Genomic DNA, 20,006 nt, shown 5'->3' on the forward strand with positions numbered 1-20,006 from the left:
CGACGTCTTGTCACTGGCACTTCCCATTATTCTGACATTTAGCCGGGGAACCGTCCCGGGAACACCGGATGATGCTCTCCGGGGGATCCGATCCGGCGACCGGGGAGTCGAGGCCCGACGGGGCGGCGGCGGCGGCGGGGACAGGCCCGGGAGGGAGAGAGGGCGCGCCCCCCCCCTCCCGCGTCCGTCCCTGCCGCCGCCGCCGATTGGTTGCGGCCCGCGCTGCGTCAGCCCCCTCTCGGCCCTCCGCCAATGGGGGCGGGCGGCGGCGGCGGCAAAAGCCCGGGTTTATAATAAACGGCGGGGGGGACGCGGCGGCTGTGACGTCACGGGGGGAGTCGCCGCTGCCGAGAGGAGCTCGGTGGGCACGGGCGGGCGCGCCGCAGTGGCCGGTGTCCGCCCCGCTCCGCGCCCGCAACTTCCCGCAACTAAGTTGGTGAGCGGCGAAGCGGCCCGGCGGCGATGCGGGGCTCGGCGGGGGCCCCGAGTTAGTGTCGACCGCGCCGCCGGTGCGCGGGTTGGGGTAACCCGGTTCCGCCCCCCATCCCTTCTCCTCCGCCCCCGGTGAGATACCCCCGCGGCCGCCCACGGGGATGCGGACGCGGCGCTGAGCGTTTCGCCATGGAGGGGCCGAGCGGGTCCAGCTTCGGGATAGATACGATCCTGTCGGGTGGCAGCACCGGCAGCCCCGGAGTCATGAACGGAGATTTTCGCCCCCACGGCGACGGCCGGCCGGCGGATTTTAGGAGCCAGGCCACGCCGTCCCCCTGCTCGGAAATCGACACGGTGGGGACGGCGCCCTCATCGCCCATCTCGGTGAGCATGGAGCACCCCGAGCCGCACCTGGGGGTGGCGGAGAGCCTCCCGCCGCCGCCGCACCACCTCCACCTCGGCCCACACCCGCCGCCGCCACCGCCGCCGAGTTTGCAGCCGTCGCCCCCGCAGCCACCGCCGCCACAACTGGGCTCGGCCAGCTCCGGCCCCAGGACTTCCACCTCTTCTTTTTTAATTAAGGACATTTTGGGAGACAGCAAACCGCTAGCGGCGTGTGCACCTTACAGTACCAGCGTCCCCTCTCCCCACCATACTCCCAAGCAGGAGGGCAGCGCGGCACCGGAGAGCTTCAGGCCCAAACTCGAGCAGGAGGACGGTAAAGCCAAGCTCGACAAACGCGACGACACGCAGGGGGACATCAAATGCCACGGTGAGTACGGCGCGGCCCGGCTCCGCACCGGCTCGGCCGCCGGTACAACGGGAGCCGCCGTGCTCGGCCGCACTGGTAGAACGAAAATCGGGGAGAAAATTCGCGGCAGGAGCGCTCGCTCTGCCGGGGCCGCTCAGTGATCCTCGCTACCGCGGGGATAAGGTCGGTAGGAAATGAAATTAAATCAAATCGCTTTTAAAAAAAAATTCTTTTCCTTTTTTTTCCCTTTTTTAAATTTTAATTTTAATATCTGTTGGTCTTTTCTCTTTTAAAATTTTCTTAAATTTGACTTCTCCATTTTTAAAGAAATAGCCCGAGCAGTGGGATCACATGGGAAATCAGACTGTATTTATTTTTAATGCAAATGCACATAAATGATTCTCTGGCTTTCTAAGAACCGGCAGCTCAGCTGCAGTTAGTGCATTCAGCCTTTTTATTTATGCTTATTCTCTCTAAAATTAAGATTAAAAATTCTACTTCTCTAGTCAATAGCAAATAAGCAAAAAAAAAAAAAAAAAAACAAAGAACAAACCACCTAACTTTTAATTAAAAATAAAATAATAATAACAACAACAACAACTCGGCCCGCGCTCGGCGTAGTGAGATGTGAGGGCTTTGTGCGTTTGGCAAAACCCTCGAGTTTTCCCTGCGCCGGGGTAGAAGGTTTATTTTTCCATCTTAATTTTTTTTTTTCAATTAGGATTTTTTTGCTGATGGGGAAGCCCCCGCCGTGTGGGGTTCGGAAGTGAAAATAGCTATATGTGCGTGGGAAGGGGAAAGGAGGAAAAGAGTGAGGAAAGGCAAGCAGGGAGAGGGTGTATTTTCCCTGCGGTGTCGGCGGAGCTGTCCTTCTCGCCGGCAGCCCGGTGCAGCCGAGAGGCAACAGGACAAATTTTCCTAATTTTGCTCAATTGAGCTATTTTCGCCAGGCTCAGAGCGGCGCGGTGCCCGCCAGTGCAGCTCATTTTCCTCCTTTAGCATTAGCATACGAGTGCCCAAACCAGATGTACAGTCTGGTCTGGCCATTTTTGTGTGCACCAACCTCCCCAGTGGGTCAATTAGGGAGATTATTGTTCTTCCTGCGGGGAAGATCAAGGAGCGCCACAAACTGGGGCCCGAGTGGAGCCGGATTGACAGATCGATTTCCCGGCGTTTCGGGCCGGGGGGAGAGGGCAGAAAATAACGAAAGCCCTGTAGTTGGGAAACGGAGAGCGGGAATCCCGCTGTTCCCCGGACGGGCTCGCCGCCACCACCCCCCGCCATAATTGACCGTTCCCCCCGTGTCCCGGACAAGTCCCCGGGGAGGGGGCGGCGGGACACGGTAACCGGGGCGGGGCGGGGGCCGAGCCGGTGTCCCGCCGGTCCTCACCGCTCTTGGGCTCGCTCACAGGGACAAAGGAGGAGGGCGACCGGGAGATCAGCAGCAGCCGGGATAGCCCGCCAGTGCGGGCTAAGAAGCCTCGGAAGGCACGAACAGCCTTCTCCGACCATCAGCTCAACCAGCTGGAGCGCAGCTTCGAGCGGCAGAAGTACCTGAGCGTGCAGGACCGCATGGACTTGGCCGCCGCCCTCAACCTCACCGACACGCAGGTCAAAACCTGGTACCAGAACCGGAGGTAAGGCGGGCCCCGTCAGGGCGGCGGCCCCGGGGAGCCGGGAGCGGGCTCACGCCTTTGGGTTTCTGCCCGCGGGAGCCCGGGGTGGTGCGGGGAGCTCCCGGCTGCTGCCCCGCGCCCTCCCCGGCGGTGGGCTGGGGGTCCGGCTCCTGTCAACGCTGCCGTAATTTTCTGTCTCATTACATACGGTTGCAGCCACCCTAATTCTGTCGCAAACCATTAGTGTCAGCGCGTTGCGATCTAACCGCGTACCGCGGTTATTAATTTGGCCGGAGTCGCCGTATGCATGTGTGGGGGGTGCGGGGCTCGGAGGGGAAAGCGGGCAGAGCCGGGAAGATGGCACCGTGCGCGGGCCCACGGGGACAGTGCGCTCCGTCGGGGCCCCGCGGAAGCCCCGCCGCGGCGCCGCCCTGCAGCCTCTTGCTCCCCCCGGCAGGACGAAGTGGAAGCGACAGACGGCGGTGGGCCTGGAGCTGCTGGCCGAGGCCGGGAACTACTCAGCGCTGCAGCGGATGTTCCCCTCGCCCTATTTCTATCACCCCAGCCTGCTGGGCAGCATGGACAGCACGACGGCAGCTGCGGCGGCCGCAGCCATGTACAGCAGCATGTACCGGACTCCCCCCGCGCCGCACCCCCAGCTCCAGCGGCCGCTGGTGCCGCGGGTGCTGATCCACGGGCTGGGGCCCGGCGGGCAGCCGGCCCTCAACCCCCTGGCCAACCCCATGCCCGGCACCCCGCACCCCCGGTGAAACGGCACCGCGGTCCCCGCAACGAGCCCTTCCCCTCCCCGTCCCCAAACAAGCCCCAGCACCGCAGAGGAGGAAGCGAGGGGAAGCCGAGGGGCAGGAGCTTCTGCAGGCAGTCACCGGCCACCGAGGGAGGCGATCAGTCAGAGCAGGGACTCTTGAAACGTGAACCCAGAGCCGAGCCCGTAAGTGAAACGACCACACGCGGGGGAAGGCGGGCAGAGCCGCGGGGCGACCCGCCGACCTCGGCTCCTGCGAGGCAGGACTTGGAGCTCGGAGAAAGAGTCACGGAGGGGGTGGAGGAGAGGGAGAGGGAGCCCAGCCCGAGCCCGCCGGAGAGACTAACGGCTGCGGAGGACAGAGGGAATGAGAGCGCCTCGACCCCCGAGCGGCGGAGAAGACCGGGGGAACGGAGAACTTTGCACTGATTTTTCTCATTACCTTTTTTTTTTTTTCTTATTGAAAAGTGGCATGCTCCCTAATGCGAACAGAATTGTACAGACCGAGTGCTGAGTGCTATATCATATTTATTATATGTCGTCCAAAAAAGGAGAAAAAAAATCACTTCTATACGTTAGTTTAAAACGAACAAACGTGGTTCTTCCCTATCCCTTTTCATGTCTTTTTGGATTCAGTAAAATAAATGCTTAGATGACAAAATATAGATTTTTTTTTTTGTGATTGAAAAATCACAGGGAAAAAAAAAAGAAAAAAAATAAACTTTATCTTTTTTTAACAAACGCGAAAATTCAAGGTAGCTAATTTCCCCGTGACGAGAACTCAAGAAATTCGGAGTAAAAAAGGCAGATGCCACTTTTTTATTTTGAATATTATATTGAATATATTTTGAATTTTAGGCTCGTTGTTTCTTAACAGGCGCTGTTTTTCCCTATCTGTATTTTAAAGGCAAATCAAATCCCCCGCAGGTGTGGAGCCCCTTGCTGTTGTTTTAAGCACCTGGGCAGGGCGGTAACGGGTAGTGGCTCTGGCCCCTTGGGGGCGGGTGCGGCGGGGCCGTGCAGAGCCTGGGGACACGGCCCCGGCCCGGCAGCTGTGTCCGCACGGAGCTGGGACGGGCAGGGAGCGTCGGCGGTCGGGGTGAGTAACGACGGGAAACAGGCAGGGAGGGCGGAGGGGTCCCGGCGGACAGGGAGCTCCCGAGCCCCGCTGGCCTTTGAACTTTTACTACTGTGTGTGCCCGTTCCCCCCTCCCCATCCCTTCCCCGGGCAGCTTCCCTGCCGAGCGCCTCCTTGCCGGTGCCGGCGTGGGCCGCCCGGCCGTCCCGCGGGGGCAGAGGGACTGCGGGTCGGGACTGGGGGCTGTGACCCTCCTCTGGACTCCGGGGACGGCTCTGTCCCCAGCCGCTGGAGGTGAACACCCCCCTGCGAAATTAGAAAGTTATACAGCAATTACCTATAAAACATTCATAAAGTCCCATATTATCCTCTCCTCTGAGGGTTTGGCGCTTCGTTGTTTTTTTTTTTTTTTTTTCCCTTCTCTCTATTTTTGCTCGTGGGTCCCCTTTATTTTAAGATAGAAGGGAAAAAAATCCCGAAAAAAGGAAAAGAGAAGCCTCCGGGCACGTTTATTTGGGCTTTGCTAATTAGCGAGCGGCTTGCTGATTTCTGTGCTAATAAATTCGCGTTAAAACCATATTGACCTTTGCCTTGATCTAACAAAAGGGGAGCGGGTCGGGAACGCCCACTTCGGTTTTCGCCCGTGTTGCGGTGGCTGCTGAGAATTCCCCCGCGCCTTCGCCGTGGCCCCCGGGTCCCCCCCACCGGAACGGACCGGAGGTGGGACCCTGCGTGGCCCGAGCGCTCCGGCCGCCCCGCATCGCCGCCGAGCTTTTCCCGGGAAACCCATCCTGTGCGGCCTGGGGATGGAGGTAGGAAATTTGGACTCGTCAGGGCCTTTTCCGCAGTCTAAGCAACAAATCTTTCCTAAAGGAGGAATGCAGCTGGAAAAGCAAATGTCAGCTCGTTGCTCTCGATGGCTAGGTTTTGACTGCATGAACTCGCTGAAAAGTAGTGAGAACAAGGAAGGAAAGTTCATACAAAATAGATGAGTGGCCCCCTCACGAGCAGGGCCTGCCGCGGGGTGCCCACCGGGGCAGGGAGTTCTTGGTGCTTTGGGTACGGCAGCAGACAGGAGCGAGAAGAGTGAGGCAGGGCTGGGGGCTGCCGGTGTCGTGCAGGACGGTGTCCAAACCCGAGGTGCCGGAGGAGGGGGGCGAGGGACTGCTACCTCCCCTGAAACGTATTTCTAGACCCAACTGAAAAGTGTGTGTAAACTGGAAGGGGTTTGGGGCAAGAATCGCTCTCTTTCACTCTTCCCCGTGTGGGAGGTAGGGCTGCAAACGGAAGTTCTTCATTTGTCCCGCTCCCAGTTCGCGCCGTGATAGAGCCGAGACAAAGTCAGGCTGCTCTAAAATTGCTCGGCCGGGTCGCCTGGCTGTAATGTTGTAGGAACAGGTTTCGTTGCCTCTTTGACAGCCCCGGCACGCTGCCCCGCATTACAGCGCGCTGCAGCAGGACAAAGAGCTGGGCGCCCGGCCGGGATGCGGGGCTGCCTCCCGCCGCCCGGTCCTGCGCGGCACGGCCCGGGACCGGGCACTAGGCGCCGTTGGCTGCGCCGCTTTCCCGGCCGCCGCCATCGGGTTTCTCTCCTTTCCGTTCCCGGACAGCTCCTTTCGTCGCGACCGCCCCAGACTTGGTGCGGAGCTGCTGAGTTACCGCCGTCTCGGTCCCTCTCCAGCCTTTGCCCTTGCCTAGGCCAGGACCTGCTCTCGGCCCTGGAAGTGGTTGTGAACAAACAACCAAGCTCATCTGTTGCCAGACGAACGGGACGGGCGCTCTCAGCCTCAAACAGCGGGAAATACCGGCACCCGCTGGAAAAGACGTGGCTGTTGGGGAGCTGAGCATGGAAGCAGCCCATGAGGCTGTAGCAGGGCTGTCTGTACGCAAGGGACCGCGGCAGCCCGCAGGGTGGCCGGGAGTGAGAGCTGTCCCCGTGCCGGACACTGGCCCGCAAGGAACGGGGCGATTCCGGCCTCTGCAGCCGCGGGGCCGCCTGCACCGAGCCGGGCGGCTGCGGCCCCGCCCGCCCTCAGCACCACGGACAGCTCCGGGAGGCGCGGGCTGCCCGGCCCTGGGACGGCGGGCGGGCGGCACGGCAGCCTCCCCTCCAGCCTCCTTCCCCGGCGGGCGATGGCGAAGATGAAGGAGGCTGGCACAGCGCCCTGCTGCTGCAGCGCTGCCCGTCTCGCCTCCCCGCCACCCAGCACCAGCGAGAGTCCCTGTCCCAGCCTGGCCCTTCGGCCCCGAGCGCGGGCTGCGTCCCCAAGGCTTTGCGCCGGGTTTGGGCATTGCCCGCGCACCGACAGACGGGTTTAAAAATGAGACAGGGCCGCTGCCCTTCTCCCGTGTCCTTTCGCTCCGGATTGACACCAGCGTGTCTGCCATGAGAGCCAGGAGACCCTTTGGACACCCTGTGCTCGGTTCCCCTTTAGTTTGTTTCTTCTGGGCAGTGCTGTGCGCTTTGCAAGTGGGGACAGCACAGGAGGCTCCTTCGAGGAAGCCCTGCTGTGCTCAGACAGGTTTCGGTGGCTCGCTGAGCTCCGGCAGCAGAGCCGCGGGCAGGCTGAGCCGCTGCCCTTGGCTGATGGGCTCTCTTGAGGGATGCAGCAGCAGGATCATGTTTAATTACTTCACCTTCTCGGGGCATTAGTTTGGCCATTGTTAGAGCAAAAAGGGAGAAGGGCGATTCCGCTGGGCTGGGGTACGGGATAGGCATTGCGTATATGGCTCCAAGGGCGCTAGCCCTGGCGCTGCTGTGGCAGCTGGGTGTTCCGAGCTTAATCTTCTTTCCCAGCCGGGAAAGCGAGCCCGGCTCAGCCGCTGGGAACCATTCAGCAGCACCGAGCGGAATTCCCTGCCGTGCCGGTTGCCCCGGTTGCGTTTAACTCACCGCCCGTATGTAACGCTGTATTGGTGCTCCGGGGCTTGGCTATCACTCCTGCAGGTTTTAGTGTTTCTTGTGAGGGTGAGTTTTTAACTTTTGTTATCTTCTGCCTTTCCAGAGTTTATCTTCCTCCAAATTCACGCCACGTTTCTGTGCAAATGAGTTTACTGATGATGTAAGTCACACTCAGTCCTTATTGCAGCCCACTCGAAAACCTCGGAAAGCCAGGACATAGAATGAGTGCAGCTAGGTTCAACTCACCTGTGGAAAGAGCAAAAGCCTTCATAATGTAAGAAATATTCCCAGGCCGGAGGTGGTGAGCATGGGCGATGAATAACCGTTTCAGGTTGAAATTCACACGCTTTCCCCCTCCTCTATTCTGTCTTGCTGCTAAACCCACGTTTCCCGCCGGTGATACCGCCGGGTTTCTTCCCCAGCAGCCGGTTTAGAGGGGAGCTCTGCTTGCAAGAAAACGGGGGTACAGGGAAGCTGGCCCGCTGAGGGGGCCCTGTGCCCTCGTCCCGTGGGAGAAACAGCCTGCTCTGTTTTGGCGATAGCATCGAAATGACCCCCGCGATCCCTGAAGGGGCACAGCTGATGGGGACGGAGACCCACCGGGAGCGGCGGAGGGCGGGTGCGCGACCCCCGCCGGCGCGAGCTCCCCCGTGCCCCCGGTACACGAAAAAGCCCCGAACTTCTTTCCTCCTCCCTTGGGCTGCCCCAGCCGTTCAGGGCCGTGGGGCAGCCGGAGCCCGTGCCTGTCTCTGCGTGTTTCCAGCCGGAGAGCGGGTCCGGCCAAGCGCCCATCGCATTAAAACTGCCTTTCCATATTCATATGCCCTATTTTTCACAAGTCGCTTCTATTAATGGAAGCGCACAAACGCCGGTCCTTAAAATTTGCGGATTTCAAAGGAACCCAAGCGAGGCACTTTGCGCTGGCAGCGATGGATGCGGGGCCCGGCGGGACCCCCGCCACTCCCCGGCGGGAACGCGCTCGGCCGGGGGCACGGCCGCGGGTCGCCCCCGCCGCTGCACCGGGCCTCGGGATCTGCTCCCCTCCCTTCCGGCACGGGCACACCGAAGTTGTCCGCGACTGTCTTGTTCCCTCATCTCTGAGAGCCCATGTAGGGCGCTTTAATTGCCACATTTTCAAACCGAGGTAATGGTGGGGATGTCTTAGTAATTACCTTAATGAGATAACACCTTTCCTTCCCTGAACCTACTCATTATCACACTTCTTGTTCAAATTCCGACTACAAAGAGCTATACTTGTAAAAAAAAATAAAAGAAAGAAAAAAAAGAAAAGAGGGGGAGAGACCTCTGAAATTTGTTGGAGGTCTTGTTCCCTTAAAACAAGCACCTTCCGTGGATCCTTAGTATACGAACAGAGAACTGTACCTAGTTCTGGGAAAGGTTGGCTAGAAGTAAACTAAACATCTGGGGTACCCCTTAATTATTCTTGGTTGGTGTCTTTAGTTTGACCTGTAGGGATGCAAGGGTGTCAAAGTGATGAATTTTAAGATGTTGGGCTGTGAAGACGTGCAGCTGCAAGACTGATGGGTTTAGGAAGGGAATGGTAACAAGGTTAGCTGCATGTGAAGTGTGAATTGAGATTTTTGCAAAGAGACTGTGATTGCAGATGGGCATAATGTTGTACCCTTGCATGAAATCTTGCTATTATTGTATAATGGTCAGACAGAGTGTGAAATGACTTATTACTTTACTTTTATTCTTTAATGAAGTTGGGTAGGGAAGGAGAACTACCAGGAAATCGATAGTGGTGGTGCACAAAAACTGTATGACAGGTGCTGATACATTAAATATTTATTTAGTTTATTGTCACAAACTCCCTCCCAATATTCAGCTATTTCAGAAAGCAAACAAAAAGTACAACTAGCAGATCTAGACAGTAAAGATGGGCTGAATGAGAGTAATATTTTCTTTTTCATCCTCCCTTTCTGCAGCATACATGAAGTGGGTGTTTCTCTGTGGCAGCGCAGTGTATACATCATCTGTGTAAAATACAGAGATACCTAGATTAAGGCTGCGCACACATGGTTTCTGGGTAGGTTTCCAGCTGTTTGACATGTATCTCTCTCCTAAACCTTGCAGCAGGCACACAGAGAATTGCACACCCTTACACTCCCGTGTAAATTCAAGTGGCCTTTTCTCCAGCTTGACATGAATGTGCAAATATCTCTCACTTTTTCCATACCAAGCCCAGGTGTCCTCATGGGTGGTATCCTTCTAAAAACATGCAGGACAACATCTGCCTCTGAATTTGCACAGCAGTGTGTGGGTACATCTGGGTGTCTGGTGTGGGTGGGCAGCTTAGCCAACATCTCATGACTTGTTTCACACGTGATTAGGGTAAAACACCTTTACAAACATTGGGTTCAATTGTTCACCTGCTCTGGTCCTGATGAATATGGAGTGAGAAAAAGGAACTGGAGCTGCTCTCTCAGGATAATGTCCTTAAAAAGAGAATTTCCCAGGTGACCAACCTCAGAATGCCACCACTGAGAACAGTGTGGCAAATCCTGATCTTAGTGGATTGTCTCAGAGATCAGCTTCATCTCACTGTTTGAATACACAGGGTGGAGGTGCAGCTTCTTGTATGCCTTCCCCTCTGGAAGGATGCAGCCCACGGCTCAAAGAGTTTCTCAGCCAGCACCTCTCCTGCAATTCCCCCCCCAGACCTTGTCCCCAGATTCAGCACAACCCTTTGCTGACAGTGTGTCTGTTAGTTTTTGCCCTATATTGTCTATGGAGTCTGGCACTGTTACATTTTAATCTGAGGTCAGGAAGAACAGGAGAAATGAAGCAAGTTTGGGAATAATTGCCTACCCTCTTCTGCATTAGCATACGGGGTAATAATGGTGGCAGGATTGTGTGAAACACAAAATACATCTGAGGTGCCATCTTGGTCCTTACAATAGTCTTTCAGATTTCCTTCTCATATTCTTGCCTCAACATCTGAACAAGTAGTGTTTCAGGCTTGAAGCTTGTTTCTGTTGAGTCAGACTCTATTGTAGGGTTTGTTTAAAGCAGGACTTGATGAAACAGCAACAAAAATACAGTGAGGGGCAGAAATGGTCCTCTCATGACACAAAAGGGCTTGGAGTAGATCCCCGTCAGGTTTATAGCCCAATAGACTAGCAGGAATGTTGTAGCTTTAAATACCTTTTTTTTCATTATGTGAAGATTTAACAAGAAAAATTCCTGAAATTTTTAAGAACTGCCTGGTAAAAATGATGAAACATATGAGAACATAGAAGGGTGGGATGTCACTGCTACCCCAGCACTGTAAAAGGAACAGGCATCTTCCCTCCAACTGCTGCTCTAAAGCGGGAAAAAGCAATATGGAAAATGAAGGCTGCCAAAAAAGCCTGTTTTGGGGATTTGCCACAGGTAATTTGGCTGGATCCTGTGGGTTCAAGTACCCTCATTATCCCTATACCAAAATAATGTACTTTTTCTGGACTAGAAATTCTGAAATAAGATTGGATTAATATTTCTTCAGATGCATCATGGGGTCTGTGGAAAAAGCAGCAAAGCATGGGTCTCCAATGGAGCCCCAGTACAGGCAGAGACAGCTCAATCCATATTGTATCCTGTGAGTCTAAAAACTAGTGAGCTTTTCTACCTAAACAGTGAGAGGCAAGGTAAGCACACTGGCAACTTTTTATTTATTTCACCCTTCTCCAGTCTTTTTTCCCCCTTTACTTTCCTCCCTTTCTCCTTTCCCTCTTTCTCTTTCCTTTTGTCTCCACCCCAGTCTGTTTAGCCAAGCATTTGGCAGCATGCCTTGGGAATCCTGCTCACCTTTCCTGGCCACTGGTGATGGCCACGGGCAGCGTGCCTTAAGCAGCACATAGGTGCTTGCTTTGGGCAGTGCAGCACAAAGTGAGTGTAGCAAAGCTGTGCCTCTTCCATGGAGACTAAGCTCATTACAGTACAGTAAAGCTCTAAAGCATGCTTAACCTCCCCAGTCTTGGGTGTTGTATCCCAAATCTACTGCAGAGCATGGACACCCCAATTAGCACTTACAGTGCACTGTTGACATTTCTCTGGGCCAGCCCAACAGGAATAATTAGATGTGATATCTAACACAAAGTCATTTTTTTCCCCAGCAGAGGGTATACTGCAAAACGAAAGCAACATCTACTGCTAGAGCACTTGGCCAGATTTGGCTCTTACATTCAGTGTTATCTCTGCAGTGTAGCTCAGTTGGCCTCTCCAGCTGTACACTGCTGCCAGGCTGACCTGCTGGGGTTAGTGCTGGGCCTAAACCTCTGGATGGGCTGCACAGGAAAGCTGGTTTACACAGCTCAGGCTGGAGTTAGAGCTGGGCCTGAAGCTCTGGATGGGCTGCACAGGAAAGCTGGTTTACACAGCACAGGCTGGAATTAGAGCTGGGCCTGAAGCTCTGGATGGGCTGCACAGGAAAGCTGGCTTACACAGCACAGGCTGGAGTTAGAGCTGGGCCTGAAGCTCTGGATGGGCTGCACAGGAAAGCTGGCTTACACAGCACAGGCTGGAGTTAGAGCTGGGCCTGAAGCTCTGGATGGGCCGCACAGGAAAGCTGGCTTACACAGCTCAGGGTCAGGAAAGCTGCTGCACAGCACCCTATAGGGATCTTTCCATTAGGAGATGCAGCATGGGTGGAAACTTGCTCAGCATAAGACCTTCTCATGTTGGAAATGTTGGCAGGTGACTGTGAGGCTGGTCCCACTTTAGTTTCAAGTTCCCATCCCACAGCACACCAGTGGAAATGCTGGCTTAGGACTAGGCCAAGCGTTACTGACTGAACATTGTTTGTGGCAGTGGTTTGCAGGATAGCAGGGCTAGGACTGTGTTATCATAAATCCCATAGCAGCAAGCCAGAAAGCCTATGGAAAATATATGTGACAGTAAACAGGAAGGAGCTCTCTGCTGCAGTGCAGCAGACTATCCTCTGACACTGCTAATTGCAGCAACACTTTGAAAATGTAAGTGTATGTAGTGAGTATTCCTACTTGGGTTTGCTACCATTGCTTGCCTAATTTCATGCATTGCAAACAGAAACTTGGAAAGAACTTGGCAGAGTGAAGAGGATATAAAAATGATAATTTTTCATGTAATAGAGATCACATAGAGATTTCCTTTGTAGTTCACAGCATTTCCATTCCAAGATGCTTGGAGAATTGAAGCATACAAATAGAGAAAATCTGCAAAGTGTTGTCAGGTATTATTTATGTATTATTATTTTTGTTGGAAAAGACATGTAAATATAAAGAATTAGAAAATGGAGCTACTAAAATAAATTATAGTAGAACCCACAATAAATCTAACATGAGAATAAAAGTATAATGAGAACATATTTTCTTCAGCATAAATACAAATCCTGTCTGCATGCTAAAGCCCTATTAATTGGATACTTACTACAGGAATAAATCTTTAAATGTGTAAAAAAAATCTTTCTGCTCTGTGATGAAATATAAATATCACCAGATTTATTAAAGAAAAAATTCTGCTAAATGACTACTTCTCTTACATACTAATTTATGCTTATGCTGCATCTGAAAGAACTCATCCTGATGTGAATATCAGCTAAATGAATGAAGCTGTAAAAGAAAAAAGGTTCAATGTGCATGACGAGAAGTTGCTTATATCAGGCACGGCAGGTTTCAATGAAGTTTTATATTATGAAGTAGAGAAAAGGTGATAGTCTCTTAAGAGACATAATATTTATCCCATGAGTGACATAATAGTTCATAACTCACCAGAGAACAAGGCTCAAGTGAGTCATATATATTTTATGGCACAATTGGGATTAATACCGTGCTTCAGAAAGGAATGCATAACCTATTCTATTTATATGGAGAGGTGGTTTAAAATTCACCCTCTTCCCTCAGCCTTTCTTCTACCTTTTGGGATCAAAGTACAAGACTGGGATTTGAAAAGAATGGGTGAGGATGTTGGGTGAGAAACAGATAATGCATCAAGGAACTGCTGCAGCATCATCATTTGCCAGGAGTTGCCCTGGCACGGCATTTGAAAATTCTGACTTTCTAGTGAGAGTGGCCCAGAGGAAGAGGCTAGCCCTGAGCTGCTGCACTGTAGGGTTTTTTATTGGCTGATCTTGGTGTTTTGGTGGGAAGGCAGGAGATGCTGGCTTCAGTCTCTGCTTGCAGCCTCCATGGTGGAATTCAGTTGCCCCAAATTCTTTCTGCAATGTCACTGTTTTGTCACTGTCCTCATCAGGGTGCATTTGACAGGATGCAGTGCAGGGAAAGGAGCATCCCAGGGGGATGCTCACATCACTCTTGCCTGTCAAAAAGCACAACCCTTTGGGGTATCTGCTCCTTTTCTATATGTCACAAATGGGATGTTCAAAGACAATAGATGTGGTGTTAAATTCTTGTCTTGGGAAAATCCCATGTTTCACTCCATTGAAGGCCTGTTGTAGTCTTTTGGATGGTTTCCTGAAATGTGGCTTAGAGCAGAAATTTAAAACACAAGTTTGTTGCATTCCAAAGAAAAAGCTTCTCTTAAATTGTATCCAAAGAGTTGGGGCCTAATTCTCCTCATCAGCAAAATTGCTGGGAACAACGAAAGCTGCTGAAGTTCTGGAGGCAGCATGTGGCAATTTGGAAAAATTCCTTTACCTAGGCTGGGGGATGGTAGTGGAGGTCAAGGTGTCACTGGGAACGAAGCTGCCTGTGCCCCAGAGAACCCTTAGTGTTTCTGACGAGACCTCACTTATGCTCCTTCCATGCCAATGTCCACTTCTGGTCAGTGATCTCACCATAAGATATTGAGATAAGCCAGCTGAGGACAAGAGATTTAACATGAAAACCAATTATGTCCTCCCTGATTTTGAAGAGATTTTTTTGGGCAGAACAAGATAAAACAGGATGAAGGTACCTAAGTGTTGGAAGGGAGGATGTAATTTGGGACAACACTGCAGAGATGCATGGGGAGGTTTGGCTGGAGAAGGGTCTGCTCTCAGCAGTCTCCTGTTGCTGAGGAGCCCTGGTCTAGCTGGGAGGATCAAGCCAGGCTTGCAGTGTGGGGCTGTGGTGGCAGGATGTGCATCAGGGCAAAATGAGCTGAAGTGGGGAACCCTGCCACGTGCATGGACCCATCCGGCCCATAGAGAAATCCAGGGCTCCACACGTGGGAGTCATGTTTGTTTATGTGGGGATCTGCCTCCTGTACTTTTAATCTACTGGTTACCCACACTGCCTGTCTGCCTGTAAAGAGGAATGGGATGTGCAAGCATGCCCAAGGCAGCCCACGGTGCCCTCCTGGTGCCAGTGGTGGAGAGAGCTGCAAAGCAGCAGCAGCACTTTTGGGATATGGGAAAACAGTCTGAGGGGATCTGAGACTCATCCAGTGTCCTCTCTGGTTTTTTTTTTTTTTTTTTCCCTCCATAATGTTATAAAGGGCTTGGGTTAGCCCCAGGTTCCCCAGAACTGCATTTTTATTTTCTTGATGAGGTCATAGCAGAAGCTGTAAGGTGTTACCTGCCTTGTTACAAAGATCTCAGTGAACAAATGACTCCTGCCTTCCACCACCTCTGGGGATGAGCAGGGGCACCCAAAGAGTTGGGTCTGCCCTCGGCACTGTGGGTCTTCCCTTGCCCTTGAGCTGGCAGCTTGTACAGGTGTAGAGATCAGAAAGACTGATAGTTAAATCTACTGCTTTTGATGGGGGCTCAAAAGGTCTCATTGCCTCTTTTACTGCTCTCACTTTTACATAAAATAATGCACTCAGCCATATAAGTATTGGCATTTTTGAGGCATCTCTTTCTTTGCTAGCTCTCCTGGCAAAGTACAGGCAGTTTGTGAGCTTTTTTAAACTAGTGTGGATGAGCTGATTCACTAGAATTTTAATCTCTGGTGAAAATCTTGCAGTAGCAGTAGTAGGCATTAAAAGGAACTTAAAAATTATTTTCTTCATGATCCTGCACACAAACAATGGTAAATAATATTTCAAAGGGCCGTCTTTGTTTGAGCTACCAGTATTGAAGTGGGATCTTTTGTAATAAACTACTACTCTCTGTATAATAGCGATATGCTTAAATGATACATAAGCACAATTTTCCAAGTAGTCTTAGCAGAAAGCATTTTATACCACATGGTTGTTTTATTGTGCACATTACTGTGATTGTTACAAACCCTTGCCAATGAATGACAAATTTACATACACATCATGTCAGCCGGCAATATTTTGCAGCCTTAATTGCTTTAGCTTCAGGCATTCTGTGTCGAAATAGAGTGTTTTACGTCCTGCAAGTTGCTCTGTTTCTTTGCAACAGTTAAATTATTCTGTAATTTGCCTGTTTTCCTTCTAATGCATTGTCCATTAAGTCACTTAATAATTTATGGTGTAAAAATGTATGATGCAACCTTAAACAGCATTTTAAACTATCCTGAGGTGTTTCAGTTTTTATGGTAGAAAGGCTGAAAATTTTGAAACGCATTTGTTCAAAATATTTTTCTGATAGTTTTTGCCTGCTGTAAGAACTACTTTATCCATATTTGTCTGGCCAAGTTTGGCTGATGAATTCCAAGGCTGTGATCCCTGAGAAGAGCAGCCAGGGCAGAGAGGAGGTGCAGGGAGATGAACTGTCAGCAGGTCCTGCCGGGGCAGGAGCCAGCTGTGGAGCTGATGCTGCAATGCTTCTGTACAATCATCATCCCTTACTTGTGTGAATACCCTTTAATTGTGGAACAGCCCTCTGACAGCAGCGTGCAAGGGAAGTCTAGGATTGGGTTTTCATGTGTTGCAGAAGGCCTTCAATGTTTGCCACTGAGCTCCCAGTGAGAGGAGAAGCGACCAGGAATTGTAATTAAACCATGAATGAAAAAGAGCCTTCTATTCAGCCACTTCTACCTTTCCACCACTCTGATCTGCTGTGTGTTTATAACACAGTCTCCAGGTGCTTTATAACAAAAATTAGTGTCCAATCCACATGGCTAATCAGAATTAATATGAATGCATGTTATTCTGCTAGACAAAATCTGGTGTGAAGGTGGGTGCTCCACTTGATGCCCAGGTGGCCAACTTTCTCCTTTGGGTAAGTTGCTTCTAGAAAAGCTCTCAGGACAGAATTCTGAGCAGTTGCCATACTACATCTTGTATGTGAGGGATGGAGGAAATGGAAGTGGTTTTCCAGGTGCATAACTCTGAAGGCTTGCAGACTGAAGGTTTTTTAACTAAACACTTTAAAATTTCCTTGCAGAAAAAGAAAGGCACAGAGGAGACAAAGACATCTAGTGCCCAGGCACAGAGGAAAGCTAATCTGGACTAATTTAACATATTTCCATATGAAGTGAACAATACAGATTTATCTTTTTTTTTTGAGATGGGAAACAATTATGGTCTTTTTACCATGCGTTTTGTGGGGAGAAATCACTCTGATAGAAAAGGTTTTTAGCTACCTGAAGTTTGCTGGCACAGTTCCTTGCTGTGCTGCTGCAAATATGGTTTTAGAGCCTCAAGAGTTGCAATACTTTGATACAGCCATGTTTGTACCGCTGCTCATTAGCACTGTGTCTCAGTTTCTTCTGCTGTTTGCTCTTGTAAGCCTTTCTGTCCCAGGATCCCATGCTCCTGATACATTAGTTTCCCTGAGCAAAACCAAACATCTTGTAGTCAAAAGATGTGTGACATAGGGCACATACACAGACAGAGGCACTACTCCCCTGTGAATAGTGTGTGCTTTCTTCGGGTACAACATGATGTTTACCAAGAACATCTGTGAAGGGAGAAGGTCAGGTTCAGTGTGATGGTGTTGGTGGGAGTGCCTTGGGGAGGGGTCCCTCCTGGGCCTCTGTGCAGCCCCTCCTATCTGTGGGTGAGGACAGCTTTCCAAATGGTATCTCAGCCATGACCTGGAGAGGTGCGAGCATTTTATATTCGTGTTCAAAAGCAAGGACAATGATGGGCCAGGGGAGAAGCAGAGACTATGCCTTCTATTAGCTCTCACAGACCTGTGTTACACCTCCCATTCTGCTCCAGTGGTTATTGTCCTTTTGGGAAGTGGATTCACACCTTGTGAAAAATCATGAGTGTTGCCTGCTGGAAAACAATCAAAAGGTAAAGAAATACAGTCTGCCATATTCAGGTGTGTTTGCCTGGATGACTTGCAGCTCAAGTAAGCAGAAAGCCCAGTGTAAGCAGGAGCCCAGACCTGCTCCATGGCAAGGATCTGAGGTGCCTGGTTTGTCTCAGCAAGTTGAATGGGAGATAGATGGACATTACCCCTGTACCTGTCCATTGTGTACTATTTCTAGTGGCTTTGTCTTGTCCTCTACTCACAATGTCTCATCCAGAGATTGTTTACATTGGTTTCTTCTAGTTTCTGTGATTTGCAATGCTGAACAGGTGTCTCTGAGCAAAATGCTCCTTCTCTGAGGGGTTTCATCTCTGTGTCTTGACCGGTGCCTCTGCTTCTGCCTGTTCCAGTTCTGAGGGAGCTAGACCTGCATTTGGAAGTGTATTCAACTTACAAACTTCCCCAAGGCCAGAAAGTCATGGAATCACACAGGTATATCCTGAATCTGTTCCCAGTGAGAAATCCCTGGTGGGCGGTGCCTTGGAGAAAGCTCTTTGCATAATTAGAGTTGCACACCCCATTTGCTAAGGTAGTAGAAGGAGAAATTTGCTGATTTGCCCACAAGGTTCTCAACTCTTGTTTTCACATTTAGGTTTCTGTCTTTCCCACCCCTGAAGCTCCCAATTTGGCCTGAATGCATTTTGAATTATAACAAATATCTTGATACTCACACCTCATGAATGAGGGTAGAGCACAGAGGGCAACTCCTGGCTATGTTCCTGTACTGAATTTAATTTTTCATTGATAATTAGACTCTCAGAGCCACCTGATATTTTTGACCAGCAGGAAACAAAGGCCCACTGATTGACTCCAGGGATAGATGCAAGCAGCCCCCACTGTGCTCATGCAGCGGCTTCACAAAGACTCAAAACAAGAGCTGTGGCAAATTGGCTCATCCGGCAAGTTTTGACTGGCCCATGGTGTACAAGTAGTAAATTGAGAACTGATATTTCTGAGAATTATTTATTAGCAAAGCCCAGTGTCTCACTCCCCTTGTAGTTATTCTTTGCAAACAGCTTTTTACCAGTTTGGATGAGCAAACTACAGCACGTCATCGTTTTTCTTTTCTTCGGGTAATTATTAAAAGACAGCCAAGGTCTGTTCAGACTGGCAGCAGACTGCATCTGTACCCAGCTGGGCTGATACCTTAACAGTTAAGCATTATGTGTTTAATTGTATAAAAAGATAATGGGATGCATTTGCAGGAGTTTATTGCAATGCAAACAATAAAAGATTATTATTTTGAGATTCATTTCTGGTGCTTTTTGTGTTGTTAAAATTCTAAATAAAGGTGTCATGGTGACAGTTTCTAGTGGAGTGGCCAGTTGTAAGCATTTAGTACAAAAAAGGTGTGAAAATACTAGACTGAGACCAGTTAGCAGAAATCAGTGTTATACATGCTGAGACCTGCAGTGTTAAACCAAATCTGAGTAAGTCATGGATGGGGATTGATAACTCTTATTGTTTGATTTCTTTTTTTTTCAATAAAACCAGCACAATGATGTACAGAAAGATAAAACGATGGCTGTTTTTCATTAGTTATATTTTCCCCAGCAGCACTTCCTTTAAATAAGTTGAAACCGGAGTGCTACTGCCCAGGTCACATGGAACAGGAAAAAAGCTCCTGGCCCACATTGTGGCAATCTTCTTTGTAGAGTAAAATAACTATTAGTTTTTTTCAGTAAGATTCCCTAAACAGCAAATAACATCTGTGTTGGTGAGACTGTGCTTTGATGTAAACTTTTGGTTTTGGGTGTGAGATGAGGACATGCTTGCCCTTGTCCATATTTTCTGGACTTGTTCATAGAGACGAGGAGGTCATTGGTACTGATGAAACTTGCAGAACATGGTCACTTCCTTCCCCAAGAAGAACTTTAGCTGTGGAGTACTGAGATCCTTGAAGGGAAGGTCTTTTCCAGGTAAGAGACATGGGATAAGCATTTCCTCTTGTGTTTATTTGAGCTGGGTGCTGGGGACAGGGTTAGATCAGGAAACAGCAGACATGCAAAGCCTTCTCTTACTAATCCCAGAAGAAGGTAGGGAGCAAGCAAGTGTGCAGCCCAGACAGAATAGGGCTGTAGAAGAAATGTCCACTCAAGGGTGATGCTACTTGCCTTGCCCTGTCAATGCACTTGGAGGTAAAGGGGAAATTACTCCTCAGAATCCTTAGGATGTGAAGGACCCCTTTGGAGAGAACAGAGATGTCTGTGCTGGCCTGTGCAGGGTCCCAGAGATGTGAGAGGCACTGTTGGCATGCTCCCCAGCCTGCAACTGCACAGACACCTCCGTGCTTGCCCCCATCGTGGTGCTCAGTGTGCACCTCCTGCACTTGACAGAGAGACCTGGAGGTTTAGAGGGACATCCTCAC

General features: G+C 50.8%; 1 protein-coding gene across 3 annotated transcripts; it reads left to right on the forward strand.

The window, feature by feature from the left end:
* The first annotated feature begins 321 nt into the window (after positions 1 to 321).
* Positions 322 to 19,557, forward strand: BARHL2 (BarH like homeobox 2). 3 transcript variants are annotated; one of them, XR_010441257.1, is made up of 5 exons: positions 322 to 1,204; positions 2,595 to 2,820; positions 3,257 to 4,664; positions 17,989 to 18,070; positions 19,446 to 19,557. XR_010441257.1 is itself a non-coding variant. In XM_064720322.1 (3 exons), exons 1-3 carry the CDS (start codon positions 622 to 624, stop codon positions 3,567 to 3,569), a joined length of 1,122 nt encoding a protein of 373 aa, XP_064576392.1. In that variant the 5' UTR covers positions 322 to 621; the 3' UTR covers positions 3,570 to 5,386. The 3 variants fall into 3 exon arrangements, 1 of the variants encoding a protein (XP_064576392.1); XR_010441256.1 differs by lacking the exon at positions 19,446 to 19,557 and adding an exon at positions 18,425 to 18,588; XM_064720322.1 differs by lacking the exons at positions 17,989 to 18,070; positions 19,446 to 19,557 and having other exon boundaries at positions 3,257 to 5,386.
* Positions 19,558 to 20,006: the final 449 nt, after the last annotated feature.

Source organism: Zonotrichia leucophrys, chromosome 8 (genome assembly GCF_028769735.1).
Source record: "Zonotrichia leucophrys gambelii isolate GWCS_2022_RI chromosome 8, RI_Zleu_2.0, whole genome shotgun sequence".
NCBI lineage: Eukaryota > Metazoa > Chordata > Aves > Passeriformes > Passerellidae > Zonotrichia > Zonotrichia leucophrys.